The sequence below is a fragment of the Prionailurus viverrinus genome, chromosome E3, assembly GCF_022837055.1.
Source record: "Prionailurus viverrinus isolate Anna chromosome E3, UM_Priviv_1.0, whole genome shotgun sequence".
NCBI lineage: Eukaryota > Metazoa > Chordata > Mammalia > Carnivora > Felidae > Prionailurus > Prionailurus viverrinus.
In genome coordinates, this window is record NC_062576.1 from 39,432,299 (window position 1) to 39,453,735 (window position 21,437).

The following is a 21,437-nucleotide window of genomic DNA, read 5'->3' on the forward strand; positions in this document are numbered from 1 at the left end:
GAGAGCCCCTGATGGCTTCAACAAGGTAGGCAGGTTTTCTCAACTTCTCACCGGAGTCAAGCGCAAAGGCACAAGGAGAAGTAAGAGACAGTCTGACCACAGGGTCACGTGAAAATGCGGGTCAGGGGTCTAAAAGAAACTGAATGTTGACTGGCCACGGGAGGAGAGGACACGACGTCCAGGGTGTCAGGCCCTGGCGGGGGACGGCCCCTTGGAGCTGGGGACTCAGGCCTGAGATGGGCCTCCCAGTGTAAAAGGCTCTCAGAGAGATCCCCTGGGAATGAAACAGGCTGTGGGCCAGCACAGGGCTCCCCAAAGTCCACTCCCTCACCGGGCAGGGGCAATGAGCAAGCAGGGCCCCTCAGGATGACCAGGGCCACCATCAGGGTCTGGCTTAGCCCTTGCCCACTCCTGGTGGACTCACAGCTGTTCCCCAGGGAGGTGATTTTTCTAAGAATTAAGAGTTCATTCGTATGACCCAAAAGGGTCTTTAAGAAACTGGCAGATGGCGGGGGGGGGGGGGGGGGGGGGGGGCACCTGGGTGGCTCAGTCAGTTGGGCAACCGACTTCGGCTCAGGTCATGCTGTCCCAGTTCGAACCCCGAGGCCAATGTCGGGCTCAGTGCTGATGGCTCGGAGCCTGGCGCCTGCTGCGCATTCTGTGTCTCCCTCTCTCTGCCCCTCCCCTGCGCGCGTGCGCTCTCTCTCTCTCTCTCTCTCTCTCTCTCAATAAACATTAAAAAAAGAAAAAAGAAAAAACAAAGAAAACGCCACAGGAGTGAGTGATAGAAATGCCCCCAGCTGTGAGGCCTCCCGGCTCCCAGTCACCTCCCCACATCCCTCTCACCCCTAGGCACACCTCCCTGGTCCGGAGCCTCTCCTTTGCTGGCGTGTTTTCCCGCACCCCACCCTCACCCCACCCCACCTGTCCCCTTTCCTGCTCTGTCCTCAGGTCAGGGCCCCGGAAAACGCGCCCCCCCCCCCCCCAGCTCTATCTCAGCAGCTGCCGTTTACGGCTAGACACCCCAATGCAAAAATCTGTGTGCAGCTGCAGGAAGCAGGAAGTCAGTGGGGGAGGGGGGAGCTTCAGGGAAGCGGCCTCAAAAATGGTGAGCTGGGCCGACCCCCTCCCTGCCCTGGCCTTGCTCCTGGCTCCCCTCCCCCCACCCCCTCCCCAGTTTCTGCATTTGCAGGCCCCCGGGAGGCCTGAGCCAGAGATCTGAGTCCCGTCCCGCCCTAGGCTGCCCTTCTCTCTGGTCCAGGTAGGGGTGAACCCTCCTCCTCCTCCCTACTCCTCCCTCCCCCGCCTCTGCCCCAACCTCAAAGCCAAGGAGTTTCCATGGCCTGGTGAAGGATGAAGACCCAGGTCAGAAGAACAAGCCAAGGGGCAAATGTGCCTCAGGCCTGAGCTCCCTGCTGCCCCAGCGTCAGGCAACGCGCAGGCCAGAAAACTTCCAGCCCTTTCCACAGGCCAGTTGTCACCCGTGTCCATGTACAGATTATAGAGGTCAGGTGGAACCCCCCCCTCCCTGGGGTCCTGCCCCCTCCCCAGCTACTGGGGGCTCCTGCCTCCCGTCCAACAGGCACTCAGTTTAATTCAACCAACTTTTTTTTTTTTTTTTAACGTTTATTTATTTTTTGAGAGACAGAGACAGAGCAGGAGCTGGGGAGGGGACAGAGAGAGGCGGGGAGTCACAGATTCCGAAGCAGGCTCCAGGCTCCGAGGTGTCAGCACAGAGCCCGACGCGGGGCTCGGGGCTCATGCCCATGAACCGTGAGATCCTGACCTGAGCGGAAGGCGGACGCTCAACCGACTGAGCCCCCCGGGCGCCCGCAGCCAACTCTTATTAGGACGCCACAGCCAGCGCGACGGGCTGGAGCCGGACAAGGAAAGCGGCCAGGGAGGGCTGGGCTAGGCCTGGACGGCGCTCCTGAACACCTGAGCCACTGAGGTGCAGAAACTGTTAAAGGCGCTGCAGATGGCCTCCACCGCGTTGCAGAAGGCCTGAAAGCCGGCGGCCACCTTCTCCCTCAGCCACGCCAGTGCGGCCTGCCACTTGAGCTGCAGTTGGTAAAGCAGCCTTCGGAACAACCTCAGGGCTCTGTCACAAAAGCTCTCCTCCGTCTTCTGGACCACGGGGTGCTCCTTCTCTTCCAGGTCGAGGACGGAGGACCTCAAGACTCTGGAACGTAGCTCCTGCCGCACTTCGGGAAGTAACGGACTGGATTCCTGCGAGGGTGGGGGTGCCGTTCGGGTCGGGGTCCCACCTGGAGGACGCGGCCCAGGTCCTGGCCCCGGCTGAGGCCTCCCCACCTGTGTGAGAGTCTGGGAGCCAGAAGGCCGGCTCTCCCGCCGACAGCTCCACACTCGAGAAGACTCCATCCAGGGGCTCGGCCCCTCCGTGCCTCCCCACCGGCAGGGAGCAGCGTGGTGCTCGCGGACGGGCGTCTGAGCCCGGCACCAGCCCCGATACGCGGAGGCACCCCTCCACCCTCAGCTCGGCCGGGGGGGGGGGGGGGTGGCAGGGGGGGGCACTGTGCACACACGTGACCAAGTCAAGACAGAGAGGGGGGGAAGGAAAAGCAAGCAGGGCTGCGATGGGCGTCTCACACTCACCTCGTCGTTGTTCTGATGATGGTGAAGGTCCAAGGCTTCCAGCATGATCTCGTTGAAGCCATCCTGGGGAGAGGGGACGGTTCGGAGCTCCAGATCTGCTCCTGTCTGTGGCCTCCATGCGTCCAGGGGAGTGTCAAGGGAGCCAGGAGCCCGGACCCGATAACGATAACCTGGCTGTAGCCCTGGGGACTGAGCTTTGGTGGGGGCGGGGGGGGGGGGGAACTCACCTCCACCTCTCCCAGCCTGAGACTCTGTTGCTGCGGGGGGGGGGGGGGGGGGGGGGCGGAGAATCACTTGGTTTAAAATCCTCCCAGCCTCTCCCGCCCGCAGTCTTCTCCCCCAAGTCCCCACCTGTTCTCTGCTCCCCAGGCCCCCATCACTGGGTCCAGCCCAGGGGCCTGGGGACCAGGTATCTGACATCCCTGCTCTGTCGTCAATATGCACAGTGACTTGATCACCTTCCTAAGCCTCCCTGGGCCTCTGCATTTCTCCCCTGTGCCCTCACCTGCACACGGGTGTGAACTAGGAGAGTGTGCCAGGAGGTGCCCAGGTGTAAGCAGTGAGCAGACCCGAGGTAGCATCTCCGTCACCCTCACCGTCATCGTGGTCATTGTGAAACCACCCACCCGACCCCAACTCTAGAGCTCATGGGAGTGGGGGGGCGCGGCGACGCACCGGTGCTCCTCGGGATTGGTGTTGGGTCCTGTCACAGAAGATGTCCACCAGCTGGTGCTGCGCAGAGAGGAGAGGCGGAAGTGAGAGAGGCCTCATCGTTCCCCCTCCGGGGGCCCTGGGTGGCCCAGAACGTTCTCAGCTCCACACAGCAGGACCCAGGTCCCCCTCTCTCCCCCAGACACACACTGGGAAGAGCTTCTTACCATTTGGTGCCTCATAAACTCAATAGGATTTCTGCCCACCTGTGGGGGTGACAGTGATACTCAGACACGTGTGACCTTGCCACCCTCCACACTTGCTGTACACACACACACACACACGCACACACACACACCCTCACCACGCATGTGCACACGCATGGGTGAGCATTGCCCCAGAGTGCTCAGGATCCACTGTGTTACCAAATACCTGTCCCTCTCCGTCCCGGCTGACGGGCTGGCCAAGGGACGGGCTCTCGAAGGCGGTGACAGGTACGCAGCTCTTGACAGCTGGCTCTGCAGACCCACCTCCCCTGCCCGGACCCTCGGCTTGCCCCACAGAAGCGCAGGGCAGCCCGGACACGGCATCACGGGTCTCCACCAAACCTGGTGCCGGCTCCCTGGTCACTGGGCAGTCCCTGCCACACGCGGAACGTCCACGGCTCTGGGCAAATATCTGTTGTGAGGCACCCATCTCCACGCTTCTTGAGTCCCTGATGGCACCAGCCTGTCACCCCAATCGGGGGCGCTGGCCGCAGGGAACGATTTGCTCTCCAACTCGGGCTCCCAAACTGGGCGTGGCCACCGAGCCTGGGGTCATTCCAGAGTCCACTGTGACAACCCCCGCAGGGCCCTGGAGCCTGTGGCCAACCTCACAACGGGGGTGGGGGAGGTGACCGGACACCCCAAAAGGGAGGAACAGACACCAAGGTCCTGGGCTGCAGGCCCAGGCAGGGAGGAATTTTTAAACTTGGCAGGAAAGCACGACCTCCCCACCCCCAGGTTTCCAGGGTATCGGGACCGGGTCTACCCGGGATCGGCGCCTCTGGCCCTATAGACCCTCATACACAGCGTTCCTCAGTATCCTTAGCAGACACACACGCAGACCCTCTCCCCGTAGTTTGCCCCCAGACCGGAAATCTGGCCCCACAATCGGGACCCACTGTATAAAGTGAATGACTCACAGCAAAACTAAACGGTGAGGCTGTCTGTCAGTAATTATTCAGAATTTCAGGCAGTGAGAGAGCATTCAACAAAGTGAGCCGGGGGTGGTTATGAGCCTGGGGCGCTGTTGAGTGCACGGGTCACATGCCTCTGACCCCCTGCTTCCCCAGTGGACTCCCCCATTGGCCTAGGAGAATGGGACAGAGCCAGGTGCACGTGGAGAGATCAGGGGGTCTGGGGGCCAGCGCGAGCGGGAGAGGGGGACGCACAGCGGGGAAGTGGAATCTGGCCCCCCCTCCCACCCCTCCAATTGCTCTCACTCACCTTGGAGGACCACATGGTGGCTCAGGGCTCTGGGGGCTGTGGCCTGGTGGGGAGGAACAGGTGTGAGTTAGAGGGTTCAGGGAAGCGGCCTCCCCGCCAGCCCACCCCCCCACTGGAAGTCGCTTTGGCTGCAGCCTCCTCCCCAGGCTGCCAGGTCACCTCACAGATTCTCCCAGCCTATGCTTCTGCTCCAGAGAGAGCTTCTGATTTAAGAGGGAGGAGGGAGGAGGGAGGAGGGAGAGGCTGGGGGTGGGTGGAGCCTGGCTTGGAGGCAGGATGTGAGGCTGTGTGTGTGTGTGTGTGTGTGTGTGTGTTTGTGTGTACGCATGTGTGTGGCACATGGAGACAGAAGCAAGGACAGGGAGACCGCCTGGGAGGGGGTGGGCAGGGCCTCTGGCTGTGCCCCCTCCACTCTCTGAGCTGGGGTGGGGAACTTCAGAGCCCAGGAACAAGCCTCTTTCTCAACCTTACTGGCCCGAGACAGGGAAAGACAGAGGGAAAGTCCAGACTGGTGAGAGCAGATCGGGGCACTCCCAGGTTCTGGAAAATGAAGTCATCCTGTTGAGGGTCAAGTAAGGTACTGGGGAATGCTGACTAGGTCACTTGGAACGGAGCATACCCCAGCTCCAAAGTCCAGAGAATGTTCCAAGCACCTCCAGGCCCAAGGCAGAGCAGGGCTGGCAAGATCCCTAAGGTGGGCCCACCGGGAGGGGTGGGGAGGGGAGCTGAGCAGACTGCCCCATGGGCCCCTGCAGGGGAGGCTGGAGGTGATGCCTGTCTGCCACGGGACAGGGTGAAGCCCTCAGGAGGAGCTGAGGGCCTAGGGTCAGCAGGCCAGACTATCCTGAGCCCTCCTGGGGCCGAGGGGCACCATGTCCCGGCCGGCCCTGTGCAGTTCTAGGGTCACCCCCAGTTCGGCTCGCCCTACTCTGGCCCAGAGTCCCCCCGCTCCACCACAGCCGTGTCTGCCCTCTACACTGGGGCTGCCCGGTGCCTGGGGCCGCGAAACCGATCAAGGCCTCGGCAGGGTGGGCAGGGTGGTGGCTTCGAGGGCCGTGGGGGAAGGGTCTGTTCCAGCCTCTCTCCCAGGCCTGTGGATGGCCTCTTCGTGCTCATGTCATTCTCCTGGCATGCGCGTCTGTCCGCTAACTTCCCATTTTTATAGGGACACCACTCTTACCGGATTAGGGCCCATCCAATGACCTCTCATTACCTTGATTCCCTCTACAAAGATCCTATCTCCAAATAGGTCACCGTCTGAGGTCCTGGGGATTAGGACTTGAACACGAGGACCTGGGCTCCCGAGGGGCCCCCAGAAGGACAGAACCGTAAAGCAGATTTCCTTGGCGCAAGCCTCACTTGCATTGACTAGACCCCACCAGGCGTCTCCTGGCCCCTTAGGAGCCCATCAACGGTCTGAAACGCCCCGTGCACACCTCGGAGTCCAGATCCTTCCCTGAGCCATCTTTAAATTCCAGGTGGGGAGAGAAAAGGTGGCGGCTGCAGGTAACAGTCCTGGGCTTCTTTCTTGGGAAGCACGGCCCCCTGACCCCACGAGACGCTTGGCCCCTCCGTGACGGTCTCGCAGACCACCGTCTGCAAGCATTTTGAGTCTCGGCAGGCTGCACCATTTTCTATACAGCTTTGGCGAGAAACAACTCACACGCAACTCCCCCACTGAAGCGTATAATTCAACGCACAGAACCGTGCACCCGTCACAGCCAATTTCAGAACATTTTCGTCGCCTCAGAAAGGCGAGCCAGCACCCCCCGATCCCAAAGCCCCGCCCAGACAGCCACGCATCTACTCTCTGTCTCTGGAGTTCCCTGGTCTGGATGTTTCATATACACGGAATCACATAGAGATGGTCACGCTGTGTGACCTTTTGTGGCCGCCTTTTGCACTTAGCACGGGGCTTTCAATTCTTCAGGGTTGTAGCACGAACCCGCGCTTCAGTCCTTTCGAGGGCTAAAGAACGCTCCGCTGTATGAACGTGCCACTTCCCGTATCCACGCGTCTGTCCGTGGACTTTCGGGTTGTTTCTACCTTTTGGCTCTTACGAATCACGCTGCTGTGGACGCCCGTGTACAAGTTTCTGTGCGGATGTCTGTTTTTAGGTCTCTTGGGTTCACCCCTAGGAGGGGCATTGTTGGCTCCTATGGTAACTGACTAGGTTTTCCACTTTTTGAGGAACCACCAGACGATTTTCCAAAGTTACTGCGCCCTTTTCTATCCCCAGCGGCAGCGCGTGATGGTCCGTTTCTCCACATCCTCGCCCACGCCGACTATGTTTTTGATTCTAGCCGCCCTGGCGGGTGTGAAACAGTATCCCCGTGTGGTTTTGATTTTCATTCCCCTTATGACGAGTGACGTCGAGCGTCTTTTCGTGGGCTTGTCGGCCACTTGTACGTTGTTCTTGGAGGGATGTGCATTCTGATCCTTTGCCCGTTTTTAAATTGGGTCATTTACCTTCTGCTTATCAAGCTGTCAGAGTATTTTATATATTCTGGATACGAGCCTCTCATCAGATATGTCCTTTGCAAATATTTTCTCCCGTTTTGCGGGTGGTCTTTTCATTTTTTTAATGGTGTCCTTTGAAGCACAAATATTTTACATTTTGATTATGGGACCATTTTAACAATTAAAGTGATCAATTTGACCTGGCATTTTTCTGTAGTATACTTAAGAGTATGTGTGTGTGTGTATGTGTATATATATATATTTTTTTTCCCCCTAAGATTTACTTCTAAGTAATATCTACACTCATTGTGGGGCTGGAACTCACAACCCTGAGATCAAGACCCTCAGGCTCCACCAACGGAACCAGCCGGGTGCCGCAGACAAAATGTTTTGTTTTAAAGTAGGCTCCGTGCCCAAGGTGGGGCTCAAACCCAAACCCACAACCCTGAGATCAAGAGTCACATGCTGTTCTGACTGAGCCAGCCAGGCACCCTTAATATATTTGTAAAGGCTGGAGAAGAAGTCTCTGTGTAGCACTAAAAGAAGCCCCAGATTTCACATTGGATGGCCCTCCTCTGAGGTCCCCTAGCTGACTTTTGAGTTTCTCTCTGTTCCCTCCTCCCACTCATTCTCTTTCCGTCTGTCACCCCACTGCCTGTCAACTCTGAATCCCAAGTTCTTCTACAAGACAGAGCAATTCAGGTCTGTCAAGCTCCTGCCACCAAACTCACCCCGGATCCACCTGTGCTCAGGAGAAATGAAGGGCTTTCTCTCGGGTCACTTTCATTGTCCTCCTGTGTGGGGCTCATAAGCTTTTAAAATATAAGTTTCCAGGGGCGCCTGGGTGGCGCAGTCGGTTAAGCGGCCGACTTCAGCCAGGTCACGATCTCGCGGTCTGCGAGTTCGAGCCCCGCGTCAGGCTCTGGGCTGATGGCTCAGAGCCTGGAGCCTGTTTCCGATTCTGTGTCTCCCTCTCTCTCTGCCCCTCCCCCATTCATGCTGTGTCTCTCTCTGTCCCCAAAATAAATAAACGTTGAAAAAAAAATTAAAAAAAAAAAAAAAAAGAAAAAAAAAAATATAAGTTTCCTCCTCCACATATTTTGAAAGGATCCTGACAGAGGCCCGGGTTTCGGGTTTTCTGGTGGCTTGGAATGCTCAGGTCACGGGTTGGCTGAAGACACCTGGCTGTTGCCCTCCGACTGGTCAGCTTGTCCTGACCGAGGGCCCTGCACGCTGGGACAGCAGCCCGCAGCCTCAGCCCCAGGCAGCACTGTGGGAGGACGGCAACCCAGGAAGTGGCCCCTAAGGGGCTCCACCCAAAGGGGATAGATCCTACACGAGCAAGGCCATCAACCTGATTCTGCAGAGAATGTGCTCAGGTTGGTCCCTGGCAGGGAGAACACTTCAGAGACACAGAAAAACCACAAGACAGAGATGACAGCTGTTGTCCCGGCCCCCTCGCCCATCAGGGCTGCTCCCCCAAGCTTACTTGAGTGCAGACTCCTGGCCCCAACCCCCAAGTGATTCAGGGTGAGGGCAGGGGATCCGCATTTTTAAGTTCCCTAGGTGATTCTGATGTGGAAGATTCCAGAAGTGCAGTTCCAGAGGCACTGATGTAGGTCCTGAATTCGGGGAGGAGTGGGAGGTGAATGAGGTGGCCCTCCCACTCATCACCCAGGGGTGCTGAGGAAGCAGTGGCCCCTGGATGGAGAGGGAACTCAGTCCACTGTCTTCACAGCACTGAGCCGCGGAGAACCCAAGAGTTCTCCCTGAGGGAAGCGGTACACACTCCAGTGTGGAGGGACTGAGCGGATTTTTAGGGATTGGAGGGTGTTCTGTTGAACCGGGACTGTTCTGGGTCCAAGATGGTGACCAGAAAGGAGGTCCACAGGGGCCTCTGTTGTGGAGGGTCGTCTGGGTGGCCACTGATGTCACCCAGGATATGGGACACTCGTGCTGAGGGGTAACTTGAGGGCTGGGTCTGGGGTCCCCATCCACATGGCATTGCCTGGGACATTGCAGAAGCAGGACAGTGGGACACTTCTGGGAAATTCGGAGCAGCGGGTGGAGAGAGGGGCTGGGGTTCAGTTGCCCCAATCCGTCCAGTCCTCTAAAGCCCCAAACAGCCAGGAGCCGCTATGGGGAACCGCTGTTGCCAGGTGGGGCCAGGGCTATAGTCACAGGCTGCTGAGAAGCACCAGCTCTTCCGGGAAAAAGAGCTTCCTGTAGCGGCAGCGCGTGGCGCAGCCAGGACAACGGTGGGGGTGGGGGTGGGGCTGGGGGGGGGAGGGTGAGGGAGGGGGTGCTGGAACGGCGAGGGTGAGCACATGGCCGGTCCAGTCTAAGGGCTAGCCATTTGTCCGCGTCCCCAGGGCGAAGCTCCACCCGCATGAGCCCCGCCCCGGGACCGTCCCCCTCAGCTGGAGGCGACGCCCCCCACCAGCGGGGGTAGAAGGGACAGCAGGAAGGCCAGCGACGGCCGCCCCGAGGCCTGATTGATCTCGCACTGACAATTGCAGGCTCCGGGCTCCCGGGTGGCTTTGGGGGGCCTGGGGGCGCGTGGGTCGGCGCTGGGGGCCGGGCAGTCCAGCCACTTGGGGCCCATGGGTTGGGGGGAGTCGGACTCCGCCTTGACGCTGCCCTTGGGAAAGCGCCAGTAGTGGGCGCCCTTGAAGAAGTAGGTGTCACCTGCGGGGCAGGGAGGAGACACTTCGGGGGCCGGTCCAGGCTGCCCCTTCCGCCGCGCCGCGTCCCTCCTGAGGGCTCCCCGAAACCCCCAGGAGGGCCCCTCTCCCCGTCCCCGGGGCCCCCAGCCCCTCCCCGCGCCCTCTCCCACCTGCGTTGCTGACGGTGACATCGTCGGGGGCGGGAGGCGCCCCTTCCCAAAGACTCAGGTCGCGGGGGTAGCCGGGGTCCGGGCGCGCGGCCGCCTCGTCGTACCGCCAGTAGCGCCCGCCCCGGATCAGGTAGGTCTTCCCGTTGAGCGGCCACGAGAACACGGCGTCCACCTGCTCTCCGGCCGGCAGCCCCAGCTCCGTGAGCGGCCGCGGGGCGCCCTCTAGCTGCCGCTCCTGGAACACCCAGAACTGGGGGCCTGGGGGGCGTGGGGGGCGGCAGGTGAGCAGGGGCGCCCCCCGCCCCGCTCCCGGCGTCACCCCGCCCGCGCCCCGGCGCCCGCTCACCGCTGAAGAGGAGGATGCCGCCGTCCCGGGGCCGGGCGTAGGCGGCCTGGATGACCTTCACCCCGGCGGGCAGCCCCTCCCAGAAGCGGTGGAGCCTGGCGGGCCGGGGCGACACCAGCTGTCCCGAGGGTTGAACGCGCCAGAACCAGGGGCCTGTGGGGGGGCGGGAGGGGTGGCCACGGGGGCCCGAGATGACCAGAGTCTTCTCCCTCCAGGGGGTGCCTGGGGGACTCAGGTCATGATCTCAGGGCTCGCGGCATCGAGGCGGGCTCTACGCTCTCACCGAGGCGCCTGCTTCGGATTCTGTGTCTCCTCCTCTCTCTGCCCCTCCCCTGCTCGCTCCCTCGCTCTCTCAAAAATAAATAAACATTAAAAAAAAAAAAAAAAAAAAAAAAAAGTCTTCTCGCTCAGAGTGGGTGCTGGGACTCCCTCTGGCGGCTGGGCGAGGAAGTCCATCGGGATTTCACGGGTGCAGGGGTTCTGGAGTGACCAGCTCTCCCAGGACTTTCCTTTTTTTTTAAGTTCTTTTTTTTTTAAGTTTATTTATTTATTTTAGAGAGAGAGACAGAGAGACAGAGAGAGCAAGCTGGGGAGGGAAGAAGAGAGGAGACAGAGAGAGGATCCTAAGCAGGCTGGCTCCAGGCTCCCAACCAGCGGCACAGAGCCCCATGTGGGGCTTGAACTTACCAACCATGAGATCGTGGCCTGAGCCCAAACCGAGAGTCAGACACTTAAAGGAACAGGCTGAGCCACCCAGGCACCCCCAGGGCTTTCCTTTTTTTTTTTTTTTTTTTTTTTTTTTTTTTTTTGTCAGCACTGAGAGTCCCGAGTCCTGGGAAACCCCACAGGACTGGTGGGTCATCCTAAGGCGGTAGGTCGCCAACTACATGGCGTCAGGGGAGATCTAAGATGACTCACCTTTGAAGAAAAAGGTTTCACCACGGATGTTAGCGATAGCATCAAAATTGCCTTCACATCGGTCAGGGGTGGGGAGAGAGGGGCTACAATGGAAAGGAGAGGTGAGCAGAGAGGGGTCGGGGCTCCTAGTGTCTTCACTTACCCTTGAGAAGAGCCCCGTGAGGTAGGGACTCTTACCAAGCCCACTTCACCAAGAACCACGCCGAGGTAGGGAGGTCACCCCCCTCACTCACCTGTCTGGGGGCAGGGCAGGGGGTGGGGGAGGAGGAGCCAAGGGTCTCCTTGTGGGCTTATCGTAGGGGGTCTGGGGCACCTTCCCTGTGGAGAGAGAGCCGGAGAGGCATGAGTCCCCCAACTCTGCTGATGAGGCCACAGGGCAAGCCACCGTCCCCGGTCCCCAGCCCCTGTACCATAGAGCTGCTGTAGGCCTTCCCGGTCGTCCTGGGACAGGCGGTACTTGTGGGGGTCGCCCACCGGGCCCTGGTAAAAGGGCCTCATGATTGAGTCCGGTGCCGAGGAGTGGCCCAGGCCCAAGGCGTGGCCAAACTCATGAACAGCCACAGCAAACAGGTCCGTCCCCTCACCATCTGGGGAAGGAGGGAGACTGGCCTCGAGCTCTACCCTTCCCCCCACGCCAGACAAGAAGGCGGCCAGGAAGCCCCCGGAGGGGAGCCTGCTGGCAGAGGGACAGCTGGACAGCGGGAGACCCTCCAGACACGGCCACACCCAGACCCCTCCCCGAGTCACCGTCCTTCCTGGGTGCGTTCACTTACTCGGGAGGTTTTTTCCTAGTAGCCTGGTCTGGCAGTTCTGGACACTTGGGGACAGGACCGGAGACCCGCAGAACGGGTCAGGGAAGGGGCAGGAGGAGATGGCCTTCCTGCCGTAGTCCTGGCCCCCAGGAAAGGAAGCCCATGCACTCGGAAACACTCTGGGGAAAGCGGGAACCTGGGGGTGCACGCGGGTCTCCGGAGGAAGCCCCAGCCTTGGAGTCTCCCTCTTTCGGGCTGCCGTCTGGGGCCAGACGCCCCCACCCACAAGGAATGTCGCTCAGTCTCCTTGGCCCGGCATTCCCAAGACGTTCGCCCCTCTCCCACGCTCATGATGCTCCACTCCCTCCTCCCATGCACGCCCCGTCTAGTGCCCACACCCCCATCCACCTTTCCGGGAGCCTCCCCCCCTCCCCAGCTTCAGACGGCTCCTCAGGCAGGCTCTCTCGGCCCTGGCGGCCGGCCTCGTTCCCACCCTCTCTGACCACAGCCTCGTCCTCGGGGACCCAGCCTGGGCGCCAGGAGGGAGCCTGTGTACACTGCCAGCTGCTGGCCGAACCCCAGCTCCTCATCGACCCAGCGGCTGCCCGCCGGCTCCTCCTCCAGCCCCGAGAGGCCGAGGGAGCGAGACAGCAAGAGAGGCGAGCAGCTGCCCAGATGTTGATGTGCCGCGTGGAAATCCCTAACCAGGGTCAGCAGTGTTGAAGGCGAAAGTGACCCGGTGAGTCGGAAAGCAAATTTCTCTCAGCCCCTCAAGGCTGCTGGACGAGAATGTGGGCGTGAAGGGGTGAGCGAGGGGTGACACGGGCCGTCATTTACGTGTCGTAAACCTCTTCCTTCCAGCCTCATTTTACGGGTGGGAAACTGAGGCACGGGGCGGTCAGGTTAAATGACAGTACGGCCAGTTAGTGCCTTTCAGCGGCGACTTCACCTGACCTTGGTCCAAATGCATCCGTACTGACAGGTCTCCGTGTGGACTGTGGGTTTTCTTACTGCACTGAGTCCCTTTTCTGAGAAACTGGAGGAAGTTGGGTGTTTATGACAAGTGGATCTCTTTCCCCCTCCTTCCCTGCTTCGCCTCCCCCTTTGGCCACACCCATCCTTGCACCCTTCACCACCCCCGTCCCATGCAGCTGGGGGAATTGCACAACCGCAGCCTCAGCAGCCTCAGCCCTAGTCCACAAGACTCCCGGTGGCCGTTCTCCGAGGGTCATCGATACCTCCTCCCAGTCCTGCTCTAGACCTCACCAGGCAGTTCCTTTGAGCTCTCCACTAGCCTCAATTCCAAGCCCACAGCCCCTCAAGCTGCTCCCCAGCTCCAGCCTTAACTCTTAAGAGGACAAGTAGGTCAGATGTGTTTCCTATTTCATCAAGACACGCCGGCCGATATAATCTGTAACTTCCTGTGCACCCAGGCAGACAGCTGTATCTCCCCCTCTCCTATCTCCTGCCCTGCCCTATGTGAGGCCCCTGCTTCGCTCACCTCCTGTAGGACAAGAACCCATCCATCCATCCCTGCATCCCTGTGTATGTCTGTCCATCCATCCTTCCATCCTTCCATCCATCCATCCATCCATCCATCCGTCCATTCATCCATCCATCCACCCATCCATCCATACATGCATGCATCCATCCATCTGTCCATTCATCCATCCATCCATCCATCCATCCATCCATCCATCTGTCCATCCATCCATCTGTCCATCCATCCATCCATCCATCCATCTGTCCGTCCATCCATCCATCCGTCCATCCATCCATCCATCCATCCGCCCGTCCATGCATGCATGCATGCATGCATCCATCCATCTGTCCGTCCATCCATCCATCCATCCATCCATCCATCCATCCCATCTGTCCGTCCATCCATCCGTCCATCCATCCATCCATCCATCCGCCCGTCCATGCATGCATGCATCCATCCATCTGTCCGTCCATCCATCCATCCATCCATCCATCCATCCATCCATCCATCCGTCCATCCCATCCATCCGTCCATCTGTCCATCTATCCACCTGTCCATCCATCCATCCATCCATCCATCCATCCATCCCATCCATCTATCCATCCATCCATTCATCCATCCATTCATCCATCCATCCATCCATGTGTCCATCCATCTGTCCATCCATCCGTCCATCCATCCATCCATCCATCCATCCATCCCATCTGTCCATCCATCCATCTATCTGTCCATCCATCCATCCATCCATCCATCCATCCATCCATCCATCCCATCCGTCCGTCCATCCATCCATCTGTCCATCCATCCGTCTATCTGTCCATCTATCCATCCATCCATCCATCCATCCATCCGTCCATTCATCCATCCATCCGCCCATCCATCCATAACATGCATGCATCCATCCATCTGTCCATTCATCCATCCGTCCATCCATCCATCCATCCATCTGTCCATCCATCCATCTATCCGTCCATCCCTCCATCCATCCATCCATCCATCCGTCCATCCATCCATCCATCTGCCCGTCCATGCATGCATGCATCCATCCATCTGTCCATCCATCCATCCATCCATCCATCCATCCATCCATTCCATCTGTCCGTCCATCCATCCGTCCATCCATCCATCCATCCATCCATCCGCCCGTCCATGCATGCATGCATCCATCCATCTGTCCATCCGTCCGTCCATCCATCCATCCATCCATCCCATCCGTCCGTCCATCCATCCATCCGTCCATCTGTCCATCTATCCACCTGTCCATCCATCCATCCATCCATCCATCCATCCATCCATCCATCTATCCATCCATCCATTCATCCATCCATTCATCCATCCATTCATCCATCCGTCCATCCATCCGTCCATCCATGTGTCCATCCATCTGTCCATCCATCCATCCATCCATCCATCCATCCATCCATCCATCCATCCCATCTGTCCATCCATCCATCTATCTGTCCATCCATCCATCCATCCATCCATCCATCCAACCATTCATCTATCCATTCATCTACCCATCCATTCATCCATCCATCCATGTGTCCATCCATCCATCCATCCATCCTTCCATCCATCCGTCCATCCATCCATCCATCCATCCATCCATCCATCCATCCATCCCACACCTCTTTCTTTCTGTTGGCTCATCCAGCATCGATAAGTGCTCAAGACCCTCATCCTAAATCACCTCAGTACCTCTCCGTATCTGTATCTGCCCCCATCCACACCCCTCTCCTTCCCTAGCAAGTTCTGTGGTCAGTGGTGTAAACTCAGAGTTCACTTCCTCAACCCCTCTCATGTCTGACTTCACTGTGGTCGGGACTCCTCCCCCACCTGCCAAGGCTGCAGGCAACTGAGGTCCCTTTGTCCCCAGACGATCAGATCTAGGCCCATGTAACTTACTGGACTGGCCTGCTGCCCTGCCCACTGCTGACCACTTCCTTCTTTGCTCTAGTTCTTGGTCACCTGTGGGCCCGTTCTTTCTCCATTTCCTTTGATCCCCACCCCCCCGCTACCCTCCCCTTAACTGTGGGGCTCTCCACAGCTCCATACTTGACCCTCACCTTCTACACTTTCCTCCTGGAGCCTTAGCCACCCCCCGAGTACCACTGACTCTAATCTGCCACGAGGCCCAGCTCATAGCAGCTGGCAATGAACAGAGCGTTACTTCCGGCCGGCCCTGTGCTGACAGCCGTAGGTCAATTACTTATTAGATCCGCAAGCCCACCCTGCCAGCAGGTACTGTTGTAACTCCCATTTCTCAGACGAGGAAACTGAGCACATCGAGGTCAAGAAACTTACATGCGTGGCAAGCAGAGGAGCCCGCACCTGAGTTCCGCTTCAAGCCGGCATGCTTAAATGCTGTGTGACACAGCCTCAGGTCTGTGCATGCCGTGGGCACCCCGCCCAAACCCTACAGAGCCTATGCGCCCATCCTCTGGCTGCCCCCCTCCCCAGAAGATGGCTCTCCCTTCTGGCCAGCCTCCAGGCCACAGGAAGCTCGCAGCCAATGGCGGATTGCTAAGACTGGAAGAGCTGGAACCCTAACCCCCAGGCAGGACCGACCCTGTGAGCTATTCATGCTCCTGAGCTCAGGCTCCTCTCAGCTGAGACCACGTCCTGGCTAAGCCTCTTTCCCCAGCCCTCTCTTGCTTCCCTTTCCCCTGAGAACATACCCTGCGAAACTGCTTGCACAAGACTTTTCAACTCGAGCTCCACTTCTGGGGAAACTGACCTAAGCCAGAGAAGTCCAAGTTCTAAAGCAAGACACTCAACCGCTAATGCACCGCCTGCACGGAAGGGCCCGCAAGCAGTGCAAACCCAAAGCCAAGGTGAAGTCACCCTGCCCTCCAAGGGCCGGCTCTTCCTCCTGCGGCACCTCCCACGGCCATGAACAAGACCCCTTCCTGTCCGTCCCCTCTGCCGCCAGGATCCAGTGGGATCCCAGTCCCTGCCCATCCGACTAAACCCCCCTCCCCCCCCCACCCCTGTGCCACTAGCCCTGACTACCCTCTGTCAGCCAGCTCAGTGGCTTGCGCGTTGTCCTCTGCGCCCACCCCGCACCCCCACGCACTCGGGAACAGCGGGACCTGGTGGGCTAGTTGGCACGCGGTACACGTGTGTGGAATAAACAAAGTCACCACTTCTAGGAAGCCCCGTCTGTCAAAGGTTCTGGGCGGGCCTCCGCTCGAGGCCGTGGTCCTCCGGGACTTCCTCTGCTATGATTTTCCGCAGCCGCATCACCGTGTGTAGCAACTGCCGGTTACCCTTCTGACTCAGCTGCTGCGCACGGCTGCTTTCCCATCTCTCGGTCCTCAGCTCCAGCTTGGAGCTGGACACCCGAGAGGCCTCTGTGATAGGCGATTTTGTGTGTCCGCTGAGCCAGCCTGTGGTGCCCAGTTGTTGAGCCGAGCACCATGCCAGGTGTGGCTGTTTGGGGTATGGTGTAGATGGGCTCTGCCTCTACGATCCGTTGACTACAAGTAAAGTAGACAGTGTTCCACGGTGGGCGGGCCTGGTCTGATCAGTTGAAGGCCTTAAGAGCAAACCTGAGGCTTCCCAGGGGGAGAAGGGAATTCTGCCTCCAGACTGCAACACAGAAATCCTGCCTGGGTTTCAGGCGAGCCGGCCTGGCCTGCAGACATCGGACTCAGGATTGCAACATCAACTCTCACTTGAATTTCCAGCCTGCAGGACTGCCCTACAGATTTAGGCTCGCCAGCCTCCCCCATCCTACGAGCCAGTTGTTTAAGATAAATCACTTACACACACGCGCGCGCGCACACACACACAAGCATCCTACTTACTGGCTCTGTCGCTCTAGAGAAACCCAACGGACACAGCGTCCATCGATACGTGTGATTTCATAGGGACAGACAGACTCGGGGAGAGGACGTCTCGGAAGGTCGTACCTTTTGACCCGTAAGTCCAGATCTCCTCGTCGTCGAAGTGCGTGTCCCCAGAGATGGAGTGTTCCCCGGGGAAGAAGGCGTGGGCTAGGGTCCCTCCCTGCCCGTCGAAGGGGTAACTGTCCTGGTGGTACGCCCGGGCAAAGTCAATGACGATGTCGGGCTCCGTCGGGCTCTGAAAGCCCACCTCCTGGAATTTGAGGCCTGACTCGACGCCCCAGGTGGTCAAGGCGTGGTGCATGAGGGTCCTCACCATCTCCTGGCTCAGGGCCGAGCTCTGGGGGAAGGAGTGCACCCTGGGGAGACAGAAGGCAGCCCTTGGAGGCTGGGCCCGGCAGGCGGCGGGCCAGGGTGGGGAGGACACCGTCTCCTACCTCCACGTCAGCGTTCGCTTCTTCCACACGCTGCCGCTCAGGGCGTAGCGCCGGCGCCGGCGCCGACGTCTCACCAGCTCTGCCGCCCCCAGCACATCAGGCAGGGAGCAGCGGGGCCTGTGCATGGTGGCCATGGTCACCGGGTCTGTGGGAGGGGTTGCGGGGCAAGGGGATCAGCAGGAGGACAAACGGCTCTAGTCACGGACCAACAGGCTCAGAGAGGCTGAACCGCGGGCCCAGGAGGGCCCCGCGGCCGCTTGGATTTGCACGCAGGCTGCCCATTCCCGGAAGCCAGCTCGTCCCAAAGGGCAACACAGCTCTTCAGGACAGCGCCCCAGCCTTCACCAGGCCCTGGACGGACTGCTGCCTCCATGCGGTGCTCGGATCTGGGGTCTGGGGTCCTGCTTCCCTGAGCCCTGGTGATCGGACGCGGCGGAAAGGAGCCACGGGGTGCCGTGTGGACTCGTCTGAGGCTGGAGCCCCCTAGGCCACACCTGACACCATAGGTCCCCAGGCCTCACCAGGCGGGCTGGGTCTCTGGTCTCCCAGGTTAGACCTGCCTGGAATCCCCTGTCCTAGCTCGGCTCCCTTCCCAGCTGTCCCCTCGTCTTCAAGTGAAGGTCAAAGCTGACCACTGGTCAGGTGACAAAGGGTAATTGAGCACGTACAGATGCAGACACTACTCGGCGGGGAACAGGGCACACAGAGGTCCTATGTCCTCCTGTGGCCGGCCAGCGCACCCTCGGTTCCCTTCTTCCCCGTTTTACCCAAGAGACGAGCGTCTCGGCTCTACCTCCAAAACATGCACCTTGAATTCAGCTCCCTCCTTCCTGGTCTCCATTCTCCATCAGCAACCAGAGGAAGCTTACAACTGTAAATTCAGTCCAGTGGTCTCCCTCCTTCAAATCCTCTGGTGGTTGCTTATCATGCTTGTAATCAAACCCAAACTTCTTTCAAGCATCACACCCCGCCCCCCATCCCCCAGTCAGGCTCTTGCTTAGCTTTTCAATCCTCCTCTCATTACAGGCACACCACCTTGTGGCTACCACAGGGCCTTTGCACTTGCCTGGGACTCTTCTCCATCTTCCCATGGCTGGCGCCTCTTATTTGTGTCCCCTGCGTTCTTTGTCTCATATGAGCTCCCTTCGACTCATGACCCCTTTCAGAGGGATCTTCCCTGACCAGCACTTCATTCTCTTCAAAACACGAATCACCATCTGAAATGACCTGGCATATTTCGAGTCTTGATCCGTCTGTCTCTCTTCTCTAGAGGGATGAGAGCAGGGACCTTTTCTGCTTTGTCCATCACTGTACCAGTAGAGCCAGAAACGGCCTTACACATTAGAGACTCTTAGTAACTATTTACTAAAAAGAAATGCCTGAGAACCTCCTGGGTTGGTCCCGCGGAATCAGCATTTTCATAGCTCCCGGGATTCAGGTGTGTGGGGAGGTTTAGAAACCTCTGGGTGCAGGGGCAGGGCGGGGACGGGGGGGGGGGGTCTACCTACCCAGGAGGCCTGTCTCAGGCAGCCCGGCAAACCTCTGCATGACCTTGATAGCATCCCTCAGCTTCGCAGGGCTCTGCAGCTGTGCTTGGGCAGGGTGGGGTGGTGGCAGGTAGCCGTAGCGGGTCAGCCAGTCCTAGGCCGCAGGAAGGAACAGGTGAAGGGGGAAGAGTGCCAGAGACTCCCCCTTCCCGTCTCCATCCTGGGAGCCCCACCCTCGCCAGCCACCCAGGCATCCGGAGCCCAGGGGTCCCAGCCCCGGCCACTGCCTGCTGTCCCTCTCAGAGTCCGGTCTCTCCAGCCCTGGGCTCTGCCTAGATCCATCGGTCCTGGTCTCCACCTCCCCACCCCAAGCCCTTTATAGATCTTCAAATCCCAGCCCCAAACCTCATGGGTCCGAGAATCTGGGTCCCCAGACCCCATCCCCCGGCGCTCTGACTTGGAATCAGCCCCCAGCCTCCTCCTCAGGACCCAGGAGCCATCCCCCCCCCCCGCCCCCCTCAATCCCCAGGGGCGCGCAGACCCCGCGCTCACCACTCCCAGGCTCACGTCCTGCGCGGAGGGCTCCTGGGCGCGCGCGGGCGGCGGCAGCAGCGGGAGCAGCAGCGCGAGCAGCCGGAGCATGTCCGCGGGGCTCGGGGGGCCCGACCGCGGCGGCTCCGGGGACCCGGGGCAGGGGGTCGGGGGCCGGGAGAGGCCCGGGGAGCCCTGCGCGAGGTGGCAGCGGTGGGCGGGAGGACGGGGCGCTGGGACCCAGGGAGGCCCGACGCGGGGGACCCGGAGGCGTCCAGAGGAGGGCCCGGGGGTGGAGGGGGGGGCTGGGGTCGCTGCGGGTCCCGGGAGGCCGGAGAGGGGACGGGAGGGGCGGCGGTGCAGCCTCTCCGGGTGCGCGGCGGCGGCCTCTGGGTCCCGGGCCGGCCCGGCCCCTCCCCCCGGGCGGGGCAGGGCTGTCGCACCGGATGAGCCCAGTCTTCGGACGGCCCGCGGGCAGCGACCAGCCGGACCCCGAGACCCTCCTCCGGGCGCTTCCGAGAGCGCGGGCGGCGCGGGTGGGGGGTGGCGGCGAGGAGCCCGTGCCGAGCGCCCCCTGTGCCTCCCCCGGCCGCGGCCGCAAGTTTCTCTTCCCAGAAGCCGGCTCCGCTGGGACTCTCCCGGGCACGGCTCGTTTCTCCTTTCTCCGCACGCCGCGGCCGGGCCCGAGGGGGTGGGGGGGAGGGGCGGCTCCGCGGCGACCCTCCCCCTCCCGCCCTGCCCGGAGCCCCCCCCCCGCGGCGGGGGGCTGGGACGCGCCCCTGCTCCGCGGGCGCCCGGGGGCGCTGGTCCCCCCGCCACGCGGGCTGCGGGGGTCTCGGCGTCCGCGGGCCGCGCCCCCCTCGCCGCAGGTGCCAGACGTTTAGGATCCGGGGGCCCATGCGGAGGCTCGGGCGCCTAGGACCCGGGAGGGGGCTGGGGGGAGGGGCGGATCCCGCAGAGGCTCGGGGACCCGCAGGGCCACGCCTCACCCCTTCCCGGGGAAGCCCAGGGAGAAATGGGCGGGGGGGGGGGCTCCCCGAGAGGGGCGAGGGGCGCGCGAGGGCCAAGGCTGTGTCTCTGGAGCCGTGCAGCGACCGGGCCCCACGTGTTTTAGACAAAATAAATAATGAGCAGGATTAGCGAGCTGGAGACGCAAACTCAAACAGTGAGATCCCGGCTGCGCTCATCAAACACCACACACCGGGTGCCGGAGACAGCGGACATGTATTTGTCCACACAGTTCCGGAGGCTGGAGGGCCGAGACCCAGGTGGCGGCCAGGTGGCTTCCTCCTGCCGTTTCCGTCCCTCTCCTGGGCTTGCAAAGGTGGCCCTGGCGCGCCCTCTGTGCCCGCGCAGCCCTGCTGCCTCTGTGTGCCCACATCTCCTCTGTGAGGACACGGGCCACCCTGACGGCCTCCCTTTACCTTCGTCGCCTGGGTAAAGTCCCTGCCTTTACAAACTGTCACCGTCTGAGGTCCTAGGGATTAGGACTGGACACAGCACTTGGGGAGGGGGGACCAACACAATGCATGCAGTCCGTGGCAAATCCCACAGAACCCTGCACTCCTCCTCCCGAGTTTCT

General features: G+C 60.4%; 2 protein-coding genes across 5 annotated transcripts; both read right to left on the reverse strand.

The window, feature by feature from the left end:
- Positions 1-1,704: 1,704 nt before the first annotated feature.
- On the reverse strand, positions 1,705-5,201 carry IL32 (interleukin 32). 4 transcript variants are annotated; one of them, XM_047838789.1, is made up of 7 exons: positions 4,917-5,201; positions 4,758-4,800; positions 3,495-3,533; positions 3,292-3,348; positions 2,844-2,873; positions 2,617-2,679; positions 1,705-2,229 (listed from the first exon to the last, which is right to left on the reverse strand). In XM_047838789.1, exons 2-7 carry the CDS (start codon positions 4,770-4,772, stop codon positions 1,912-1,914), a joined length of 522 nt encoding a protein of 173 aa, XP_047694745.1. In that variant the 5' UTR covers positions 4,773-4,800; positions 4,917-5,201; the 3' UTR covers positions 1,705-1,911. The 4 variants fall into 4 exon arrangements, with proteins under 4 accessions (XP_047694745.1, XP_047694748.1, XP_047694747.1 ...); XM_047838792.1 differs by lacking the exons at positions 4,758-4,800; positions 4,917-5,201 and adding an exon at positions 4,454-4,751; XM_047838791.1 differs by lacking the exons at positions 4,758-4,800; positions 4,917-5,201 and adding an exon at positions 3,876-4,751.
- A 2,994-nt stretch (positions 5,202-8,195) lies between these two features.
- MMP25 (matrix metallopeptidase 25) lies at positions 8,196-20,395 on the reverse strand. Its single transcript, XM_047838788.1, has 10 exons — positions 19,877-20,395; positions 19,346-19,478; positions 17,838-17,982; positions 17,467-17,759; positions 11,728-11,904; positions 11,551-11,635; positions 11,318-11,400; positions 10,400-10,552; positions 10,054-10,311; positions 8,196-9,905 (listed from the first exon to the last, which is right to left on the reverse strand). Exons 1-10 carry the CDS (start codon positions 19,964-19,966, stop codon positions 9,634-9,636), a joined length of 1,689 nt encoding a protein of 562 aa, XP_047694744.1. The 5' UTR covers positions 19,967-20,395; the 3' UTR covers positions 8,196-9,633.
- Positions 20,396-21,437: the final 1,042 nt, after the last annotated feature.

Coding starts and splice junctions, on each gene's coding strand:
- IL32 (XM_047838789.1), bottom strand. Junction 2,680..2,843: donor TCAGGCTGGGAGAGGTGGAG/GTGAGTTCCCCC, acceptor CCCTCTCCCCAG/GATGGCTTCAACGAGATCAT. Junction 2,230..2,616: donor ATCATCAGAACAACGACGAG/GTGAGTGTGAGA, acceptor CCACCCTCGCAG/GAATCCAGTCCGTTACTTCC.
- MMP25 (XM_047838788.1), bottom strand. CDS start 19,966: ATGCTCCGGCTGCTCGCGCTGCTGCTCCCGCTGCTGCCGCCGCCCGCG. Junction 17,983..19,345: donor GCCTGAGACAGGCCTCCTGG/GTAGGTAGACCC, acceptor CCCCTCCCACAG/ACCCGGTGACCATGGCCACC. Junction 11,636..11,727: donor AGGCCTACAGCAGCTCTATG/GTACAGGGGCTG, acceptor CTCTCTCCACAG/GGAAGGTGCCCCAGACCCCC.